At 46.8% G+C, this 19,862-nt stretch overlaps 1 protein-coding gene across 1 annotated transcript in view; it reads right to left on the reverse strand.

Moving 5' to 3' along the window:
* The window catches only part of pitpnaa (phosphatidylinositol transfer protein, alpha a), a 64,251-nt gene that overhangs the window by 2,397 nt on the left and 41,992 nt on the right, over positions 1–19,862 (reverse strand). The window contains exons 3-11 of the mRNA XM_060847722.1: positions 18,104–18,249; positions 15,744–15,835; positions 12,639–12,646; positions 10,614–10,688; positions 7,736–7,819; positions 1,737–1,814; positions 1,138–1,248; positions 540–662; positions 161–230 (exon numbers count right to left, since the gene is read on the reverse strand). Of these exons, the coding sequence (XP_060703705.1) occupies positions 183–230; positions 540–662; positions 1,138–1,248; positions 1,737–1,814; positions 7,736–7,819; positions 10,614–10,688; positions 12,639–12,646; positions 15,744–15,835; positions 18,104–18,249 (765 nt within the window). The 3' untranslated portion in view covers positions 161–182. The remainder of the gene's footprint in view (positions 1–160; positions 231–539; positions 663–1,137; positions 1,249–1,736; positions 1,815–7,735; positions 7,820–10,613; positions 10,689–12,638; positions 12,647–15,743; positions 15,836–18,103; positions 18,250–19,862) is intronic.

Raw genomic sequence — 19,862 nt, forward strand, 5'->3', positions numbered from 1 at the left:
AACTGTTCCACAGGTCAGAAACACTCGTTAAAGTTACACATTGCTGGATATTTAAACAGAATATAACCCAGATTTACTGATAAACATCGCTGAACATTATATTGTATAAAAGATGCTCTATAATACTTGGATCAGATTGGAGAGACTCTGTTGTACTTACAGCTAAAAACAGGAAACTGGTGCTAGTCATCAGTAGCTGTCAGTCCCCTCACTGGACCATTTAATATCATCTGGAAGGAGGTGATGGAATACACTTGTCATTGGCAGCTCTGTCAACATGTCCCAATCCCCAAAACCACCCCCAACCCCCCACGCCCACTCCACCCTCTCCCCCAGTTCCCAAAACCCAAACCCCTGCACCCACCCTGCCCACCCAACCCCACCTCCTCCCCTTAACATCCCTCACCCTTCCCCTACCCCCAACCTCCAGTCGTCAACATCCCCTGCATTCCCCCCCACCCCCAATAATCAGAGGGAGGGGGTGGTGGTCTGTGGCTCTGCGGGGGTGACATTGATCGAAGGCTCTGGCTCAATCGTACCTCGTCCAGCTCTTTCTTTGTTTCCTCCTCCATACGTCGGATGTCATCCATGGTAAGATCAATCCACCTGTCCATCCAACAGAACAGCTGCCGGTGGAAGACTGTGAATAAACGCCTTTCTTGCTGCTCTCAAAAAAAAACCAAAAAGACCCAACAATCAGAAACTCCAGCCAGACAACTACCTTTAACGTAGAGGCTGCTGCATCCCCCCAGGGTCAGGCACACAGTTACTGCAGAAGCACAATGATGCAGTTGGTGCTGACAAGTTTTCAGTTTGTATTGATGGCCTGCAATAGGGAGGGTATTAGCTCCCTGGGAATGACAGCACAGGAAGAGACCACTGAACTCACTGTATCAGGGTGGTTTGTTGTGAAGCCTATCTAGATAGCATTACGAGTTATAAACGCTTGTGAATTACCACTGAACTTGTGCACTGCTGAGAAAAAGGCAGTTTGTTGAAGTTTTTCATTTTGCACGTACCAGCAGAGTTTGCCAGAGACAGCATTGTGAAGGGAAGACTACACGTGGGGAGGATGCTGATTGATTGGTCACAGCCCAGAGTGGAGCTCAGTGTTGGTCTTCCTGTTCACCCACTCACCTTCTGGATAAAGCTCTCCACTTTACTCTGAAGGCCCCACCATTTAAACTTCACGGTCACCAGTTTGTAAGCACACATGTGTGGCCAATCTTTTCTCTTTGCCAGTTCTTTCTGTAACAGAATGGAGAATAAGCTGCCCAATGAGATCCGTTGCAGTAGAATGTTAAATGAATTTACTCTCAGGCTTGATACATTTGCAAGGCCAATATTTGATGCCTATCAATGACAGACCCAAGAACAGATTAGTAAGACCTCTTCATCCATGGGCTTCGATGGAATGAACATCTTACAGCCACTTGTACCTTATAGGCTTTTATATCCAACCCTGCCCTGGAAGTGTTTGATGGGCAGAGTGCAGAGAGTTGTTTACTCTGTGTCTGACCCTGTGCTGTCCCCATCAAACACTCCCAGGCAAGGGACAGTATAGAGGAGGCTTTACTCTGTATCTAAGTTTGTGCTGTCCCTGTCCTGACAAGGTTTGACGGGGACAGTGTTTTCTCATCTTGTTTGAATATAAATTTAAAAAACCCACTAAAAACACTAGGAAATGTCCCAACCAATCACATCAATTTACTGAAAAGTGATCACATGCTACATACCTTCCAATTAGGGCCCAGTTTCCCACGACCTGTCTTGACAGACTTGAATATGGCGGGGTCCTCCTCTGGTTTGTAATCCTGGTGTAATGACAGGGAGCTGGTTAGGCTGGAAGCTGGCAGAGTTTTCTAGGTGAACATACAGCCCCACCAGAATCAATGAGTGGTTTGGCATAGATTGAGGCCAATCAGCCCCTCATGTATATCCTGTCTCGGTTTGATCTATCTGCCAGCCTGCTCTTTCCCCAAAGACTTTTAATAAGTGTCCCCAGTTCTGATTTGGAAGTTCCCATTGAACCAACTTACACTATCCTTCCAGCCAGCAAGTCCCAGGTCACAACAATTCACTGGGTTAAAGAAAATTAAAATCGCTCCTTTCCTTTTTGCTTCCTTTGCCAATTACCTCAAAAACTCTGCCCTGGGATGACCCAGCTGCTAGCTCCCAAAGGAAATTCGGAGAAACAATTCACTCTATCCAAGCCAGTCCTGATTCTTAAACATGGAATTGCAACAGTTAGAAAGGCCAATGGCATTTGGTCTTTATCACACGAGGATAAGGAGAGCGAAACAAAAGATTGTTGCTTCAGTTCCTATTGGATGTTGGCAGGCTGAAGCTAGACAGCAGTGCACTGTTTCATTCCCCTTACCCAAAGATACACTCATCATAGGGAAAGCACAAGGGAGATTGTCAGGAATACTTCCTGCGATGATGGGACAGTGTATAAAGAAATTGAGGAGACTGCTTGACAGTGTAGAAGAATGGGAGATGATCTCGTTGAAGCAAAAAGATTCTTACAGAACTCAACAGGTTTAGATACAGGAGAGCAACCTGTAGGTGGAGAATCTAGAACCAGGGAATACAATCTCCGAATGACAGAGGCGGCTATTTAGGATGGAGATGAACAGGGATTGCTTCATTCAGAAGGTGGTGCATCTCTGGAACTCTACTGCAGAAGCAGCTCACTCTGAGTACATTCAAGGCAGCGATACGTATAATCCTCAGGCATGACATCAAAAGGATTTGGCGCTGAGGTAGATGGCCAGCCATCATCTACGGTGACAGAGCACATTTGAGGGGCTGAATGGCCTACGCCTGTCCTTATGTTCCAAAGTTACACTTCCATCAAAGGCACTTATACATCTCCCCGCTTTCTTCCCTCTGCCCGAAGAACAATCCCACCTTCTGCACAGAACCGAAGCTGGAATGACTGGGCAGCTCTTTCGAGGAGGTAGCATGGCAATGATGGGTCAAGTGGCCTCACGAAGCAGGCTTGAGAAGCTCCAAGGTCTTCACCTGCTCCTGTCTGTTATGTTGTTCTGGTAGTGGCCCCGGTTGGATTTTGTCTTGCGTTTGGCTGCTGGAACCTGTGACCCACCTTGGCAACTAAGCTTGGGCAGGAGGAATAATGCCCACTTCCAACTCCGAGAGTCACCCCCCATTGCCAGTCTGAGAGCCTCAGCAAAACCATTCTACTGGCAAACGCTTGGGAGAGTTTCCTAAATTGGAACTGAGTAATACCCATGCAGAGTTCAGCTCGAATCACAGCTGATTACCATGGTATAACCACCATAGAAAATACATGAAGCTAGCTCTGTGCTGTAGGTTTATTTGAATAATGGCGAAAGTGGGTACTGCAGATGCTGGAGATCAGAGTCAAGATTAGAGCGGTGCTGGAAAGCACAGCAGGTCAGGCAGCAGCTGAGGAGCAGGTATTCCTGATGAAGGGCACCCGCCCGAAATGTCAATTTTCCTGCTATTGCCTGAACTGCTGTGCTTTTCCAGCACCACTCTAATCTTGACACTTGTTTGAGTAATATCTCACTCCAACCCATAGAGAGCACCAATGCACAACCTCTGATAATCTGACAAAAGGCACAATTAGTGCCATCTGCTGGCAAATACCATAACCTACAGAAATCTGGGTCTTCAAAACCAAAAACAGGAATGGATTCAGGGAATCTGAAATCTAAACAAAAATGCTGGACATACCCAGCAGCTCATGACTGAGACACAGTGGTAATGGAGCAGGCCCCAAATTAATACCAAAATTCAACAAATTAATCACAGTCAATCCTCATCCTTAAGATGTAGCCCCCTACGCGGTGCCAGGTGTGATGCAATGAAGGGGCATTCCTCTTACATCTGGATTCAAACACTTTGAGCTCAAGCCCCACACTAGACACTCTGACTTATACATCAAAACTCAGCGCTGAGGGAAGACTCCACCTGATCTCTCAGCAGAGCACAAACATCCTACTGGGTGCACAGGTCAGATTTTATCCCTGAATGAACAACCCTAATTACATGTTTTTCTTTATTGGCTCATTGATCGCCAGTGGGAGTTTACTACGTACAAAATGGCTGTCGCATATTTAACATTGGAATGGAAAGTTTCATCTCCAAAACTCAGTGAAGGTCCTGTGGATATGGACCAGACTGACACTAGAACATAGAACATATGAACATAGAAAAATAAAGCGCAGTACAGGCCCTTCGGCCCTCAATGTTGCGCAAATCCAAGCCCACCTAACCTACACTAGCCCACTTTCCTCCATACGCCTATCCAATGCCCGTTTAAATGCCCATAAAGAGGGAGAGTCCACCACTGTTACTGGCAGGGCATTCCATGAACTCACGACTCGCTGAGTAAAGAATCTACCCCTAACAACTGTCCTATACCTACCACCCCTTAATTTAAAGCTATGCCCCCTTGTAATAGCTGACTCCATACGTGGAAAAAGGTTCTTATGGTCAACCCTATCTAAACCCCTAATCATCTTGTACACCTCTATCAAATCTCCCCTAAACCTTCTTTTCTCCAATGAAAACAGCCCCAAGTGCCTCAGCCTTTCCTCATACGATCTTCCTACCATGCCAGGCAACATCCTGGTAAACCTCCTCTGCACCCATTCCAGTGCCTCCACATCCTTCCTATAGTATGGCGACCAAAACTGCACACAATACTCCAGATGCGGCCGCACCAGAGTCTTATACAACTGTAACATGACCTCAGGACTCCGGAACTCAATTCCTCTACCAATAAAAGCCAGTACGCCATATGCCTTCTTCACCTACTTACCTGGGTGGCAACTTTCAGAGATCTGTGTACATGGACACCAAGATCCCTCTGCTCATCCACACTACCAAGTATCCACCCATGAGCCCAGTACTCCATCATCTTGTTACTCTTACCAAAGTGAATCACTTCACACTTAGCTACACTGAACTCCATTTGCCACCTTTCTGCCCAGCTCTGCAGCTTATCTATATCCCGCTGTAACCTGCCACATCCTTCCTCACTGTCAACAACTCCACCGACTTTCGTATCATCCGCAAACTTGCTCACCCAGCCTTCTAGCCCCTCCAGGTCATTTATAAAAATGACAAACAGCAATGGTCCCAAAACAGATCCTTGCAGAACACCGCTGGTAACTGCACTCCAAGATGAACCTTTACCATCAACTACTACCCTCTGTCTTCTTCCAGCCAGCCAATTCCTAATCCAAACCTCCAACTCACCCTCAATGCCATACCTCCATAGTTTTTGCATTAGCCTACCATGGGGAACCTTATCGAACGCCTTGCTAAAATCCATATACACCACATCTACTGCTTTACCCTCGTCCACCTCCTTAGTCACCTTCTCAAAGCACTCAATAAGGTTTGTGAGGCACGACCTGCCCTTCACAAAACCATGCTGACTATCCTTGATCATATTATTCCTATCCAGATGTTCATAAATCCTATCCCTTACAATTCTCTCTAAGACTTTGCCCACAACAGAGGTACGACTCACCGGCCTATAGTTACTAGGATTATCCCTACTCCCCTTCTTGAACAAGGGAACCACATTTGCTATCCTCCAGTCTTCTGGCACTATTCCTGTAGACAACGAGGACATAAAAATCAAGGCCAATGGCTCTGCAATCTCCTCCCTTGCTTCCCAGAGAATCCTAGGATAAATGCCATCAGGCCCAGGGGACTTATCTACATTCACCCTTTCCAGAATTTCCAACACCTCTTCCCTACATATCGCAAAGCTATCCATTCTAATTAATTGTGACTCAATATTCACATCGGCAACAATGTCCTGTTCCTGACTGAATACTGACAAAAAGTATTCATTCAGTATCTCCCCAATTTCTTCAGCCTCCACAACGCAACTTCCCACTACTATCCTTGACTGGACCTATTCCTACCCTAGTCATCCTTTTATTCCTGACATACCTATAGAAAGCCTTTGGGTTTTCCCTAATCCTACCAACTAAGGACTTTTCATGTCCCCTCCTTGCTGCTCTTAGCTCTCTCTTTAGATCCTTCCTGGCTACCTTATAACTCTCAATCGCCCCAATGGAAACTTCACGCCTCATCTTTACATAGACTGCCCTCTTCCCTTTAACAAGGGATTCCAATTCCTTATTAAGCCACGGCTCCCTCACATGACCCTTTCCTCCCTGACTGACAGGTACATACTTATCAAGGACACTCAGTAGTTGGTCCTTGAATAAGCTTCACATATCGATTGTACCCTTCCCTTGAAGCCTACTTTTCCAAGCCACGCATCCTAAGTCATGCCTCCCTGCATCATAATTTCCCTGCCCCAAGCTATAACTCTTGCCCTGCAGTGCACACTTATCCCTCTCCATCACTAAAGTAAAAGTCACCGAGTTGTGGTCACTGTCCCCAAAGTGCTCACCTACCTCCAAGTCTAACACCTGGCCTGGTTCGTTACCCAGAACCAAATCCAGTATGGCCTCACCTTGTTGGCCTGTCTACATATTGTGTCAGGAAACCCTCCTGCACACATTGGACAAACACCGACCTATCTAACAAACTCGAGCTATAGCTTTCCCAGTCAATATGGGAAGTTAAAGTCCCCCATAACAACCACCCTATTACTTTCACTCTTCTCCTGAATCATCCTCGCAATCCTTTCTTCTACGTCTCTAGGACTATTAGGAGGCCTGTAGAAAACTCCTAACAGGGTGACCTCACCTTTCCTATTTCTAAGCTCAGCTCCAAACTACCTCAGATGGCGAGTCTTCATCCAACGTCCTTTCCACCGCTGTAATACTATCTTTGACAAGCAATGCCACACCTCCCCCTCTTTTACCCCCACCTCTGACCCTACTAAAACATTTAAACTCTGGAACCTGCAATAACCAATCCTGTCCCTGTTCTACCCATGTCTCCGTAATAGCCACAACATTGAACTCTCAGGTACCAACCCACGCTGCAAGTTCACCTACCTTATTTCGTATACTTCTCGCATTGAAGTATACACACTTCAAGCCCACCTTCCTGTTTACAGGCACCCTCCTTCGAGATTGATGCCATGTTCCTAACCTCCCTACACTCCAGGTCCTGCACCCTAAAGCTACAGTCTAGGTTCCTATGCCCCTGCAGAGTTAGTTTAAACCCCCCGCCAAAGAGCACTGTCTCAGATTAATCTAAAACCTGCAAAACAGAAATACCTGTTTACCCGTGATCGGGACAATCTGTTAACCAGCTGGTTAACCTCTGGCTGATTTCAGGCAGATCTAATGTAAAAGCATCACTGAGTTACAGAACAAAAGCATCTCTTGCACATTAGTGCATCATCATTGGAAAGACGACAACCCAGAGAGGCTGTGACCAGGGAAGGTGGCACAAAGGGAAAACCAGAGCTCAGAGAATGGCTAGGTGATTGCAGCGGACCTTGCCCTGATGTCACGCACCGGGAATTGCCTTGGCGTTGAGATGAGAAGATAAATTGACAAACGGAAGCACAGCATTCCCTCCGAGGGAGCTCGCCTGGGATTCTATCCAGGAACCTAATTCGGAAGTCTGGCTTCAGAGGCATCCAGTCCATATTTTATTGCAAATGTGAGGCGACTTGCTAATCTATATTATTGTAGACGCATCTTAAATGGCTCAAATGGTATTTTGTCAATTCCCAATTTTACACTTGCTCCTTTCCCTCAGAAAGCTAAGGCCAAATGGGTCAGAAAAACCGACTCACCCTTGAGTGAACCTGGCTCCGGTCTGCGATGTCTATGTGAACAACTTCAACATTTTTCCATGTGGTGGGATCAAGGCCATGTACCTGCGAGTGAGGAAACACAAACAGGGAACATCAAACGGGGACAGTCCTGGGATGGGGACAGGTCTGTCACTGTATAACACTGGGGTACAGTACTGGTGGGGACAGGTCTGTCCCTGTATAACACTGGGGTACAGTACTGGTGGGACAGGTCTGTTATTGTATAACACTGGGGTACAGTACTGGTGGGGACAGGTCTGTCCCTGTATAACACTGGGGTACAGTACTGGTGGGGGGGACAGGTCTGTCAGTGTATATTACTGGGGGACAGTACTGGTGGGCACTGGTCTGTCCCTGTATAACACTGGGGTAGAGTACTTGGGGGGGGGGGGGGGGGGGGGGGGGAAGAGAGAGACAGGTCTGTCAGTGTATATTACTGGGGGACAGTACTGGTGGGGACAGGTCTGTCCCTGTATAACACTTGGGTACAGTACTGGGGGGGGGGGGAAAACAGGTCTGTCAGTGTATATTACTGGGGGACAGGACTCACTGTATAACACTGGAGTATAGCACTGGTGGGGACAGGTCTGTCTACGTATAACACTAGGGTAAAGTACTAGAGGGGACAGGACTCACTGTATAACACTGGGGGCCACTACTGGTGGGACAGGTCTGCCACTGTGTAACACTGGGGGACAGTACTGGGGGCGGGGGGGGGGAAAACAGGTCTGTCATTGTATAACACTGGGGTACAGTGCCGGTGGAGACGGGTCTGTCGCTGTTTAAAACTGGCGTACAGCACTGGTGGGGGCAGGTCTCGCTGTATAACACTGGGGGACAGATCTGTCACTGAATAACACTAGGGAACAGTACTGATGGGGTTGGGTCAGGCGCTGTATAACACTGAGGTACAGTAATGGAGGGGGCAGATCTGTCACTGTATGACACCGGGGGACAGTACTGGTGGGGACAGGTCTGTTGCTGTATAACACTGGGCTACAGTACCAGTGGGAACAGGTCTGTCAGTATATAACACTGGCGTACAGTACTGATGGGGTCGGGTCTGGCGCTGTATAACACTGGAGTACAGTACTGGTGGGGACAGATCTCGCTCTATAACACTGGGGGACAGTACAGGTGGGGACAGGTCTGTCACCACATAACACTGGGGGACAGTACTGATGGAAACTGGTCTGTCATTGTACAATACTGGGGTACAGTACTGGAGGGGACAGGTCTGTCACTGTATAACACTGGGGTACAGTACTGGAGGGGACAGGTCTGTCACTGTATAACACTGGGGTACAGTGCCGGTGGAGACGGGTCTGTCGCTGTATAACACTGGTGTACGGTACTGGTGGGGGCAGGTCTCGCTGTATAACACTGGGGGACAGATCTGTCACTGAATAACACTAGGGAACAGTACTGATGGGGTTGGGTCAGGCGCTGTATAACACTGAGGTACAGTACTGGTGTGGGCAGATCTGTCACTGTATAACATTGGGGTACAGTATTGGTGGGGGACAGGTCTGTCACTGTATAACACTGGGGGTCAGTACAGGTGGGGACAGGTCGGTCACCGCATAACACAGGGGTACAGTACTGGTGGGGTCGAGTCTGGCGCTGTATAATGTGGGTATAGTACTGGTGGGGACAGATCTGTCACTGTATAACACTGGGGTACAGTACTGGTGGGGACAGGTCTGTCCGTGTATAACACTGGGGGACAGTACTGATGGTGCACAGGTCTGTCACTGTATAACACTGGGGACAGTACTGGAAGGGACATGTCTCGCTATGTAACATTGGGGTATAGTCCTGGTGGGGACAGGTCTGTCACTGTATAACACCGGGGTACGGTACTGGTGGGGACAGGTCTGTCTCTGGAGAATGCTGGGCTACAGTATTGGTGGGGACAGGTCTTTCTCTGTATAACACTGGGGGACAATACTGGAGCGGACAGGTCTGCCACTATGTAACACTGGGGGACAGTACTGGTGGGAACAGGTCTGTCACTGTATAACACTGGGATACGGTACTGGTGGGGACAGGTCTATCACTATATAATGCTGGAGGACAATACTGGTGGGGACAGGTCTGTCACTGCATTACAGGGGTACAGTACTGGTGGGACAGGTCTGTCAACGTATAACACTGGGGTACAGTACTGGTGGGGACAGGTTTGTCACTGCATAACACTGGGGGTCAGTACTGGTGGGGACAGGTCAATCACGATGTAACACTGGGGGACAGTACTGGTGGGGACAGGTCTCGCTCTATAACACTGGGGAACAGTACTGGTGGGGGACAGGTCTGTCACTGTATAACACTAGGGTGCAGTACTGGTGGGGACAGGTCTGTCTCGGTATAACACTGGGCTACAGTACTGGAGGGGACAGGTTGTGCTGTACAACACTGGTGGGGACAGGTCTGTCTCTGTATAACACTGGGGTACAGTACTGGTGGGGGACAGGTGTGTCACTGAAAAACACTGTCACCACATAACGCTGTGGGACAGTACACATGGGGATAGGTTTGTCAATGTACAACACTGGGGGACAGTACTGGTGGGGGACAGGTCTGTCACTGTACAACACTGGGGGACAGTACTGGTGGGGGACAGGTCTGTCACTGTATAACACTGCGGTACGGTACTGGTGGGAACATGTCCCGTCACTGCATTACACCGGGGTACGGTACTGGTGGGGACAGGTCTGTCACTGTATAACACTGGGGTACAGTACTGGTGGGGACAGGTCTGTCACTGTATAACACTGGGGTACAGTACTGGTGGGGACAGGTCTGTCACTGTATAACACTGGGGTACAGTACTAAAGGAGACAGGTCTCTTACTCACATTATCTGCGTTGCCTAGATCAGCCTTATGCCAGGTTTCAATTTTGATCTGGAAGTCATCCTTCATATATTCATTCTGAAAGATGATGATTATAGTATTTAGGTCTGATATAGTATTACCAACTTTAGTTCAAAATAAGTGCACACAAGGAAAATCATCCAGTTCTGAAAAGACAAGATGGATGCTGTAGTCCGAGTGGCCTGGTAACCCCCTTCCCTGAAGCACTGGGTCTCCCTCTCCTAATCACTGAAATGCAGTTAATTTTCGCTCTCTCGGTCCAATTTCACTCACTAAGAGCCCACTGGGTCCTCACAGCTAGTCTTTGTACATGATGTGGAGGAGACGGTGTTGGACTGGGGTGGACAATGTTTAAAAAGCACAACACCAGGTTATTATCTGACAGGTATATTTGGAATCACTAGCTTTCAGAGCGCTGCACCTTCATCAGGTACTTGTGGAGAATAAGATCATAAGACAGAATTTATAGCAAAAGATTACAGCACCATACAGTGATGTATTGAACAAACCTGGATTGTTAAGTCTTTCATCATTTAGAGTACAAGTTTTTGTTCATTGACACTTAAATCCTAGAACTTTTTAGAAGTCACCTTCTCGAAATAAGGTTTTATAACAAAAGGTGACACCTTGGCTCCAATAATGCACTAAAGGTGTGAGGTCAGAGTCTGTCTGCATCCCAATCTTCAGTCAGACTGCTTCTAGTTCCAAAATCTTGAGTCAAACTAGTTCTATTTGGAAATAGAACATGTCAAATAAACCTGTTGGACTATCACCTGGTTTTGTGAGATTTTTAACTTAGTCTTTGTGCGAGTCAAGTTTGCACATGGGTTTGGGAAGTTCTCCTCTGGGGTGATGTACCACACCCGGGACCCACCAAACCGTGCTGCTGCTCCTCTAGCTGGGGGTAAGGGCTGAGAGGGCGAAGCCTTAACAAGCACATCCTCCCAGACCAGCAATGGAACAGGGTACTCAGTCAGATTTCCCGCGTTGAGGTGTTTAAATGTAGATCTCAGAAATGAGAGGCTGCTCATCAGCCCTTTCCCACACCATCTTTAACCTGATACTCCCACCAAAGAGCCCACTGATGGTTTCCACAGTCTCTCAGAATCCAATTACTACATATTTCTCTTAAATGATCTTCAAACAGATTGATTTAGTTTCTATCAAATGTAGGAGCAGAAGAAGGCCATTCAGCCCATCAAATTGGCTTCACCTTTCAATGAGATCATGGCTGATTTGAAAATCCTCAACTGCACTTTGCTGCTTTTCTCCATACCCCTTGTTACCCTTACTGATTAAAAATCTCTCTATCTTAGCCTTTTTGCAGAGAGAGCAGCACTCTGTAAACATTCAGAATTTTACAGTTTCTTTAAGTAAGGGTGTATATTATACGTGAGAACTATTATACATGAATTAGCTCCTTTTTTCTGGATCTGGAACTGAACGTCACAGCAGAATGCAGTCACTCCTGGTTAAGGTAATCCATCCTGAGCATTGTTCAGTGGTTTCCTTTTAGATCCACAAGGCCGTATTCAGTTTCACTCCCTGAGACTATAGAAGAACAGAAGTTGAGAAACTCTTGCCAGGAAGCAGGGAGATGGTGGAAGAAAACGCATGATTCCCCTAGTCAGCTGCAGCTCATTCCACCATTTAGAACAGGTCTGTCACACCCTCACAAACTTCAATTGCAAATGGCTCATGCCTGTGGTGCTGAGGTAACTTTGATTTCACTGCCGAAGAGAATGGGTGAAGTCAACTGAATATATTTAAGGGAAAGTAAGACAAGACAGGAAAGACCGGGTTTTGATCATAGGGTTGGAAAAGGTGTAAACACAAGTTTCCACAAGTGGAACATTAATTCCTGCATGAACTGGTTGGGTCGACTGGTCTGTTCCTGTGTTCTTTATTCCTTGCCCTACCCACCTCCTGCCACAATAGAACCGAATTCCCTCCCACAGACCATCAGGCACCATGCCAGAGGCTCCAGTAATTGCCAGAAGCACTCACCGTAATGACTGGAGTCAGCAGCGCACAGCAACATAGGAGAGAAGAGAAAACACCGTTAAAACATGGCCAAGTCAACAGATAGAGAGCACAGAGCTTCAAACAGGCAAGGCTTTACAATCTAACCACCAGCACCAAGGACCAGAATCACTGACAGACGGTAACACACCCTTTGGCTCAATAAGTCCATGCCGACCACGGTTCCCAAACTAAACTAGTCCCACTTGGCCCATATCCATCTAAACGTTACCTACTCATTGACCCATCCAGATGCCTTTTAAACGTTCTAACTGTACCTGCACCTACCACTTCCTCTGGCAGCTCATTTCACACACAAAGCACCGTCTGTGTGCAAAGGCTGCCCCTCTTCACAATATCACCAGGTTTGTACACGACCAATTAAATCCAGCCAATGTGAACAGGCATTAGCTGTGTATTTGAGATCTTCAGGATACCGGTGACCTGGCACGGGCTGCACTGATTTTCCATTCCACATTTACCCCCTGGATAGGGTACGAGACAGAGGGGGCAAAGGGAGTGGTTAACAGTTTCCCTTCCTTTACAGGAGACTCTGCATTCTTTTCAAAAAATTAAAAGCGAGGAGCTATGGTGCTGGAAAAGTAATGTGACTCGGACAGCGAGCCAGAACTCCAGGCTATTGATCTCAGAGTACTGGGTCAAATCTCACCAAGGAGACCTACTGACATCCACCTTCTAAAAGCTCATCTCAGGGACGGTTAAAAACCCATCTGGGTGAACAGGGAAGGAAATCTGCTGTCCTTATGTGTTCTGGTCTATGTGACTCCAGACCCACAGCAATGGGGGATTGGAGGGGAGTGGGAGGCAGAGGACAAGTGCAAAATCACACTCGCCACTCGATGACCAACGAAGCACTGCCTGCCATCACTGGGGGAGGGTTTCTGTTCAGTAGGACATGTTTCTCATTACAGAGGGAGAGGATCATAATCGAGGGCACCATGCCAATGCAGTCCTGAGAAGGTCTGAGATCAGAGATGTCGTTTATCAGGACAGAGCAATAGAAAGGAATCGGCACATATTAAATAAATAGAGTCCTCATCCTGTCTGTATGCTCACAAGGATGATAAAACATTCCCAGGTCAGAATGTTAAGGACAGCAATTTACACCGCTTGTGGAATCAGCCCTGACAGTAAAAACGCAGCTACATTGTGTGGCAAAGTAATAGCATGTACAGAATCAGGAGCCGAGACATTTTTAAAAAAGGTCACAAATGATAATCTAGTTATGGCCCAACTGCCTGCAGACTTAATGAAATATTTACGTGGTTCTGAAGTAACACTGCTCTCCCATATAGCAAGGATCCAGTATCACCTCACTGTCACCGCAATGTCACATTCCGCCAGCACTGGGCCAAGGTTATAAATGAGAGAGGAATGGAGAAACCTGCAGGCCTGAGATCGGTGTGCTCTCTGCTTTATCTGTGGTGGGTTTTATCCAGAGAACAGACAGCAAGGGAAGATTAATCTCAATTGCTCACCTCATCACTTAAACTAATATCTCTCACATAAAAGTGGAGCATCAGCACTGTCTTCTTAAAGGGGCGGTGTTCTTTGGGAGTATGAGTTGAGGAGAGGTTTAAAAGGAATAAGATCCTCTAACTGTGGCTGTGCTACAGCCTAAAGCCGGCAGAAATTTTGACAAATGATAATTGCAAAAGTAGTTAAACTGCCCAGGAGCCTTGTCTTTACATGCAGCACCATCAGGTGTCTCAGTCACTATCCACGCACCCATCCCCCATTCTCTCTCTTGATCATCTCAAATGGCTGACATCCCGTCAGGATTCTCCTGACACTATAGTTACACAATCCTAACACTCATGCCACCAAACAGAGCTACGGCAAGAAAATAGCCCAAGAGGGATTATTTAAACTACAATGTACTAACATGTCTCAGCCGTGTGCTATGTGAATGGATTGCTGAAATCTTCATCCTTGTCTTTGCCTCTTCATTCCAACGCAACCCTTGGTTGTTCTCCCAGCACTGTACATATGCTCAGTTAAACCTTGCTGCCTGTCTAATAACACTCCTGTGCCTGCAGGCATACACCAGCTTCCTGTTCAGCAATGCCTTCACTTTAAAATTCTCATCCTTGTTGGCAAATCTCTCCCTCCCTATTCATATAATCTCCTCCAGGCTGACATCCCTTCAATTCCAAGCAGATTGGCAGCCCTTCCTTTCGCTGCCAGCACCACGCCCCCCCCTAGTTCTGGAACCTCCTCCCGACCTCTTTGCTTCAGTCCTCTTTTAAGATGCTCCTTAAACGGACCTTGTTGACCAGGTCCTCGTAACCACACCTTTCAATTGCTAATGCTCCTGTGAAGTGCCTTGGGTATTTTCACATTGCTATACAAATGCAAGCTGTTGTTTATCACGCTGAGGTCTGAAATGTCTAGGCATGACAAGCAAGAATGAGAGCCTGAATCATCTTGTTGGGATTTAAAGTGTTGCTTTTTGGGAGAGCGAAACACAACTCTATCAGCTGCAAATTCAGGCATCAGTGGGGGTGAAGTCAACTTAGCTTTTTATAATGGATGCCTTTATGAAGGTCAACATTTACCTTCACTGGTCCCAAGGGGGTGGTAGTGAGCTGCCTTCCTGTCACTGAGGAAGTGGTTTCATTGATTGAAATGTTTTCTAGTGCACTACAGAGAGAATGTTAAGTCAAAACTATACTGGAGCTTAGTTTGGTCAATAAATCAAACCAAGCTTCTCACAAAAAGGTAACGAAGAATTTTCTAGTTTTTTCATTTTGGTTATTTTACTTATGCTTATAAAGTTTCATAACTTAGCAGGGAAAATTAGAAGGATAAAAATGTTAAATGTTTTGAAACCAACTGGAAGAAGAAACCAAACCTGTTGTGAGAGATGATGGAACTGGAGCAGTCACATCTTCTGAAGAATTCTATCAGCTCCATTCCCTATTGACTGAAGCTCAACGGAGTCAAATACATGACAAGTCAAGAGCAATGGGTCTGACTCCCACTTGCAGCAATAAGACTTGCAAAGCATTGTCTGTTGTATTTCTTCCTCATTAGCCAGCCCCAGCTCCATGCACAGCATCTACTCACCAGTTCTGCAGTATGGGTATGCGTTCCAAGCCTTCTCGTGCACGTTCAGAGCACCCTCAGGAGCCAGCATCTGTACAAACTTGGGCACCTTGCTGCAAGACAAAATGGTTATGGTTTCTCAAGTCTCAGCATAAAGGCAGGTTTTGGGCTAATGACAGCAACAACCCCATGCATACAGAGTCAAGCATCTGGAAAACACTTCCGGTTAAAAACACCAGAGAGAATACCGTAAAATCACTGCAAGTACAGTTGGATGATTGAACGCGAGTGAACGGTTGGGTCTGGCTAGTTGGAAAGGCCAAGGTGAATTGCCTGGCTTTCTGCAGTCTCTTATTTTAGGATTGTCACGTGACAGAAATTACAGAATCTAGACACTCAACCTTTTGATTTAAAAAAGCACATTGCATAGCTGTCCAACGTCTGAGTGCATTGAGGTGAATGCTTCTTAAACAAAAGCTGAAACTACATCAGGATCGTGTAGGTTCAGAACTTAAACCTCGTGCAAGTTCCAGTCACCTTGCCACCCCATACCTCTCACTAACCAAGCACAAGAGAGACCACAGAAAGGAAAGGGAGAGGGATTTACATTGAGATGTCCAATGGCCATGAAACGTGCAGAGTGTTTTACAGCCAACGGGCTAATTTTGAAGAGATGCTGTAGCAGTAAAGGAAATATGGCAGCCGCCCCCATACATCAGGCAAAAGTGAGGACTGCAGATGCTAGAGATTAAAGTCAAGATTAAAGTGGTGCTGGAAAAGTACAGCAGGTCAGGCAGCATCCGAGAAGCAGGAAAATTGACGTTTCGGGCAGGAGCCCTTCATCAGGATGCTGCCTGACCTGCTGTGCTTTTCCAGCACCACTCTAATCTTGACGCCACGCATACACCAACCGACAACAGCAATGTGGGCCTGACCAGGTCACCTGTTTATAATGATGTCGATGGAGATCCAGATTGGCCCAAGGATGCTGAAGAGAACTGCTCTACACATCCTTGAAAGAGTGCCATGGGATTCCTAACATCCATCCAGGTAGGCAGGCAGGCAAGACCTGAGTTTAGTGTCTCACTCTACAGGAGTGTCAGCTTTGAGTCTTGTATTACAGCCCTGATTACAAACAGTCCGCAGGTAACACCCCCCACCATTCTCCTCAGCACCATCAGCTCTGCTGTCTACTTACTGACCCAGAATTTCATTTTACTCAACAGTCAGTGACTCCTTAGTAGTTAACTACACTTAAACATTAAAGACAGATATGTAATGGACATCTTGAGGCACAGCAGAAACTACATAAGAACAAGCCCTTTGCCTTTCCTCATTTCCATTCCAACTTTTCCCACCTAGCTTTCCATCTAGAGGGGAGTCAGGACCAAACTAAATGACAGAACAGGCTCAGGTGGCTGAATGGCCTTCTCCTAGATGTCCTTTTAGGGCGTCCTGGGTACTGCTGCTGGCTGATGAAACTGGAGTTTTGACACAAGCTGATCATAGGGCATCCAATCCTGGGATGTTGTGATGGCTTATCTCCTTTACAATCATCATGTTGGTATAGACCACTCAGCCCACTGGACCTGCTCCATCATTCCATAACATCATGGCTGATTTGATTATGGCATCCCTACACTCTCTTGTTGATGAAAACATTCTATAAAGCTTTTAAAATGCACAGCCTGCTGTCAATTAAAGCATCACTTCCCATCATCCCCAAATCGTCCCCATTCGGTGTTGTGTGGAGTTCACCCTCCAATGAAATTTCCAGCAAGTATATCTAGTGCTCTTAAAGTTAACAGCAGAGGTTGGTCAGACAGACTGACAAATCAGCTGTAAACCTGCTCCAATCATTACCTCCGGGAGTGGGGAGCGCGGTGGCTCAGTGGTTAGCACTGCTGCCTCACAGCACCAGGGACCCAGGTTCAATTCCACCCTCAGGCAACTGTGTGTGGAGATTGCACATTCTCCCCGTGTCTGCGTGGGTTTCCTCTGGGTGCTCCGGTTTCCTCCCAAAATTCAACGGTGTGCAGGTCAGGTGAAGTAATGTTCAGGGATGTGTAGGTTAGGTGCATTAGTCAGGGGTAAATGTAGGGTAGGGGAATGGGTTAGTCTTCAAAGGGTTGGTGTGGACTTGTTGGGCCGAAGGGCTTGTTTCCACACTGTAGGGAATCTAAATTCTAACCCTTCAGTTAGCGTGGCTAGCTCTTTATTTCAGATAATACTTGACTTTAAATCACCTGGAGTGCTGGGATGGAATCTGCTAGTAAACTCTGCATTATTAATCTATTGACAAACCCTCTACACGTCACAGACCCTTGTTGATACTCACCAGATACCACTCCCCTCTCCCTACCCCCACCCCCACCCCTTACCGTTGAAGGTGGTAGATCTTGTGCGTGTACTGTCCTTTCTCACCATCTTTCTCGTATGGCTCATTCTTTAACACTTCAACACCTTCACCGCCACCAGTCTCATTCTTACTTGCCTCGGCCACAGAATACAACTGTCCCACCTGGTACTGTGGAGGCAAACAAACACATTGGGAGAGAAAGAATAAAGAGTTTAAATGCTTTATCCAGTTTCTCATTAAAACTCCTAGCTCTCAGGACATACCCCACTGTCTTGGGCAGAAACATCCACAGGTGATTAGAATGCACTGGAACACTCTCATTTTGCATTAAGACTACAGAATAAGAATGCATTTCTATAGTGCCTTCCACTAAAACAGGATTCTCCAAAGCACTGTAACCCAATTAAATACTTCTTGTGATAAAAGAAAAACAGCAGTGTATTTGTGCACAATACCATATTGCTTTTTGAGGGAGCTTAATCTCAAACAGAGTCTCTGGCCACTTGGGTGAGATCAATATTGACCAGGAAAACTAGAACAGCTGGTTTAACAGCTCACCTGAAAGCTAGCATCTCTGATGGTCAGCACTCCCTCAGTACTTGCACTGGGAGCACTAGCCACAAGTCTCTGGAGTGGGATGAGAAAATGCACACCCTTCAAAGTAACAGCAGGCACTGGTGACCCAGCAGGATAGCACCGTTATCCAGCCAGTTTCACTGGGGACTCTCATCCACACCAACACCAAAACATTCAAACGTTGGGCAAGTCATTACAGTGATATGTACACAAGTGATTTTTCTCCTTCCGTTAGGGAAGCAACCTTAATGACTGGTTAGGGTTAAGAGTTCTCACATATAGTACTGTGTACAATCGTGCTCATGTAGTTAGTAGCACTTGAGAAATCGGTTTGTCTGATTAGTGTCCTTCTAATTGGGCAGCACGGTGGCACAGTGGTTAGCACTGATGCCTCACAGCGCCTCAGACCCAGGTTCAATTCCCGACTCAGGCGACTGACTGTGTGGAGTTTGCACGTTCTCCCCGTGTCTGCGTGGGTTTCCTCCCACAGTCCAAAGATGTGCGGGTCAGGTGAATTGACCATGCTGAATTGCCCGTAGTGTTAGGTAAGGGGTAAATGTAGGGGTATGGATGGGTTGTGCTTCGGCGGGTCGGTGTGGACTTGTTGGGCCGAAGGGCCTGTTTCCACACTGTAAGTAATCTAACCTAATCTAATCGCAAGTCTGGCTTTATCTTCTAATACCATTAACCAGATGCTTAAACCCTGCGACTTACTGCAGCTCAGACTCTCAATGCAGCCATTGTCAGAGGTCACAACTGATTGTATAATTTATAACTCATTGCACAATTCACTTGCCGTTCACATTTAAGAATGCAGAGTTAGTTTGTGGATTGTCCAATTCTGCTCTGCATTGAGCTAGGATTGCAGCTCCCTGCTCCCCAAATGAACATTAAAAATCAAACATTTTCAAAACATTCATTCAAGGTCATGGGTAATGCTAGCTAGGCCAATATTTAATAGCAATCCCACACTGAGCCAGGGGGATGAGTAACTTTCTTGAACTGCTGCAGTCTGCCTGCTGTTGGTAGACCCCCAATGCTGCCAGGGAGGGTGTGGCAGTGAAGGAGTGGTGAGATTCTTCCCAGTCAGGATGGGGAGGAACTTGGAGGGAAACTTGCAGGCAGTGGTGCTCCCCTCAATCTGAAGGGACTTGTCAACAGATGCTGCTCAAGCTGAGTTTCTCCTTGTGTGTTTGCTTCAGAAT

This window comes from Hemiscyllium ocellatum, chromosome 31, assembly GCF_020745735.1.
Source record: "Hemiscyllium ocellatum isolate sHemOce1 chromosome 31, sHemOce1.pat.X.cur, whole genome shotgun sequence".
NCBI lineage: Eukaryota > Metazoa > Chordata > Chondrichthyes > Orectolobiformes > Hemiscylliidae > Hemiscyllium > Hemiscyllium ocellatum.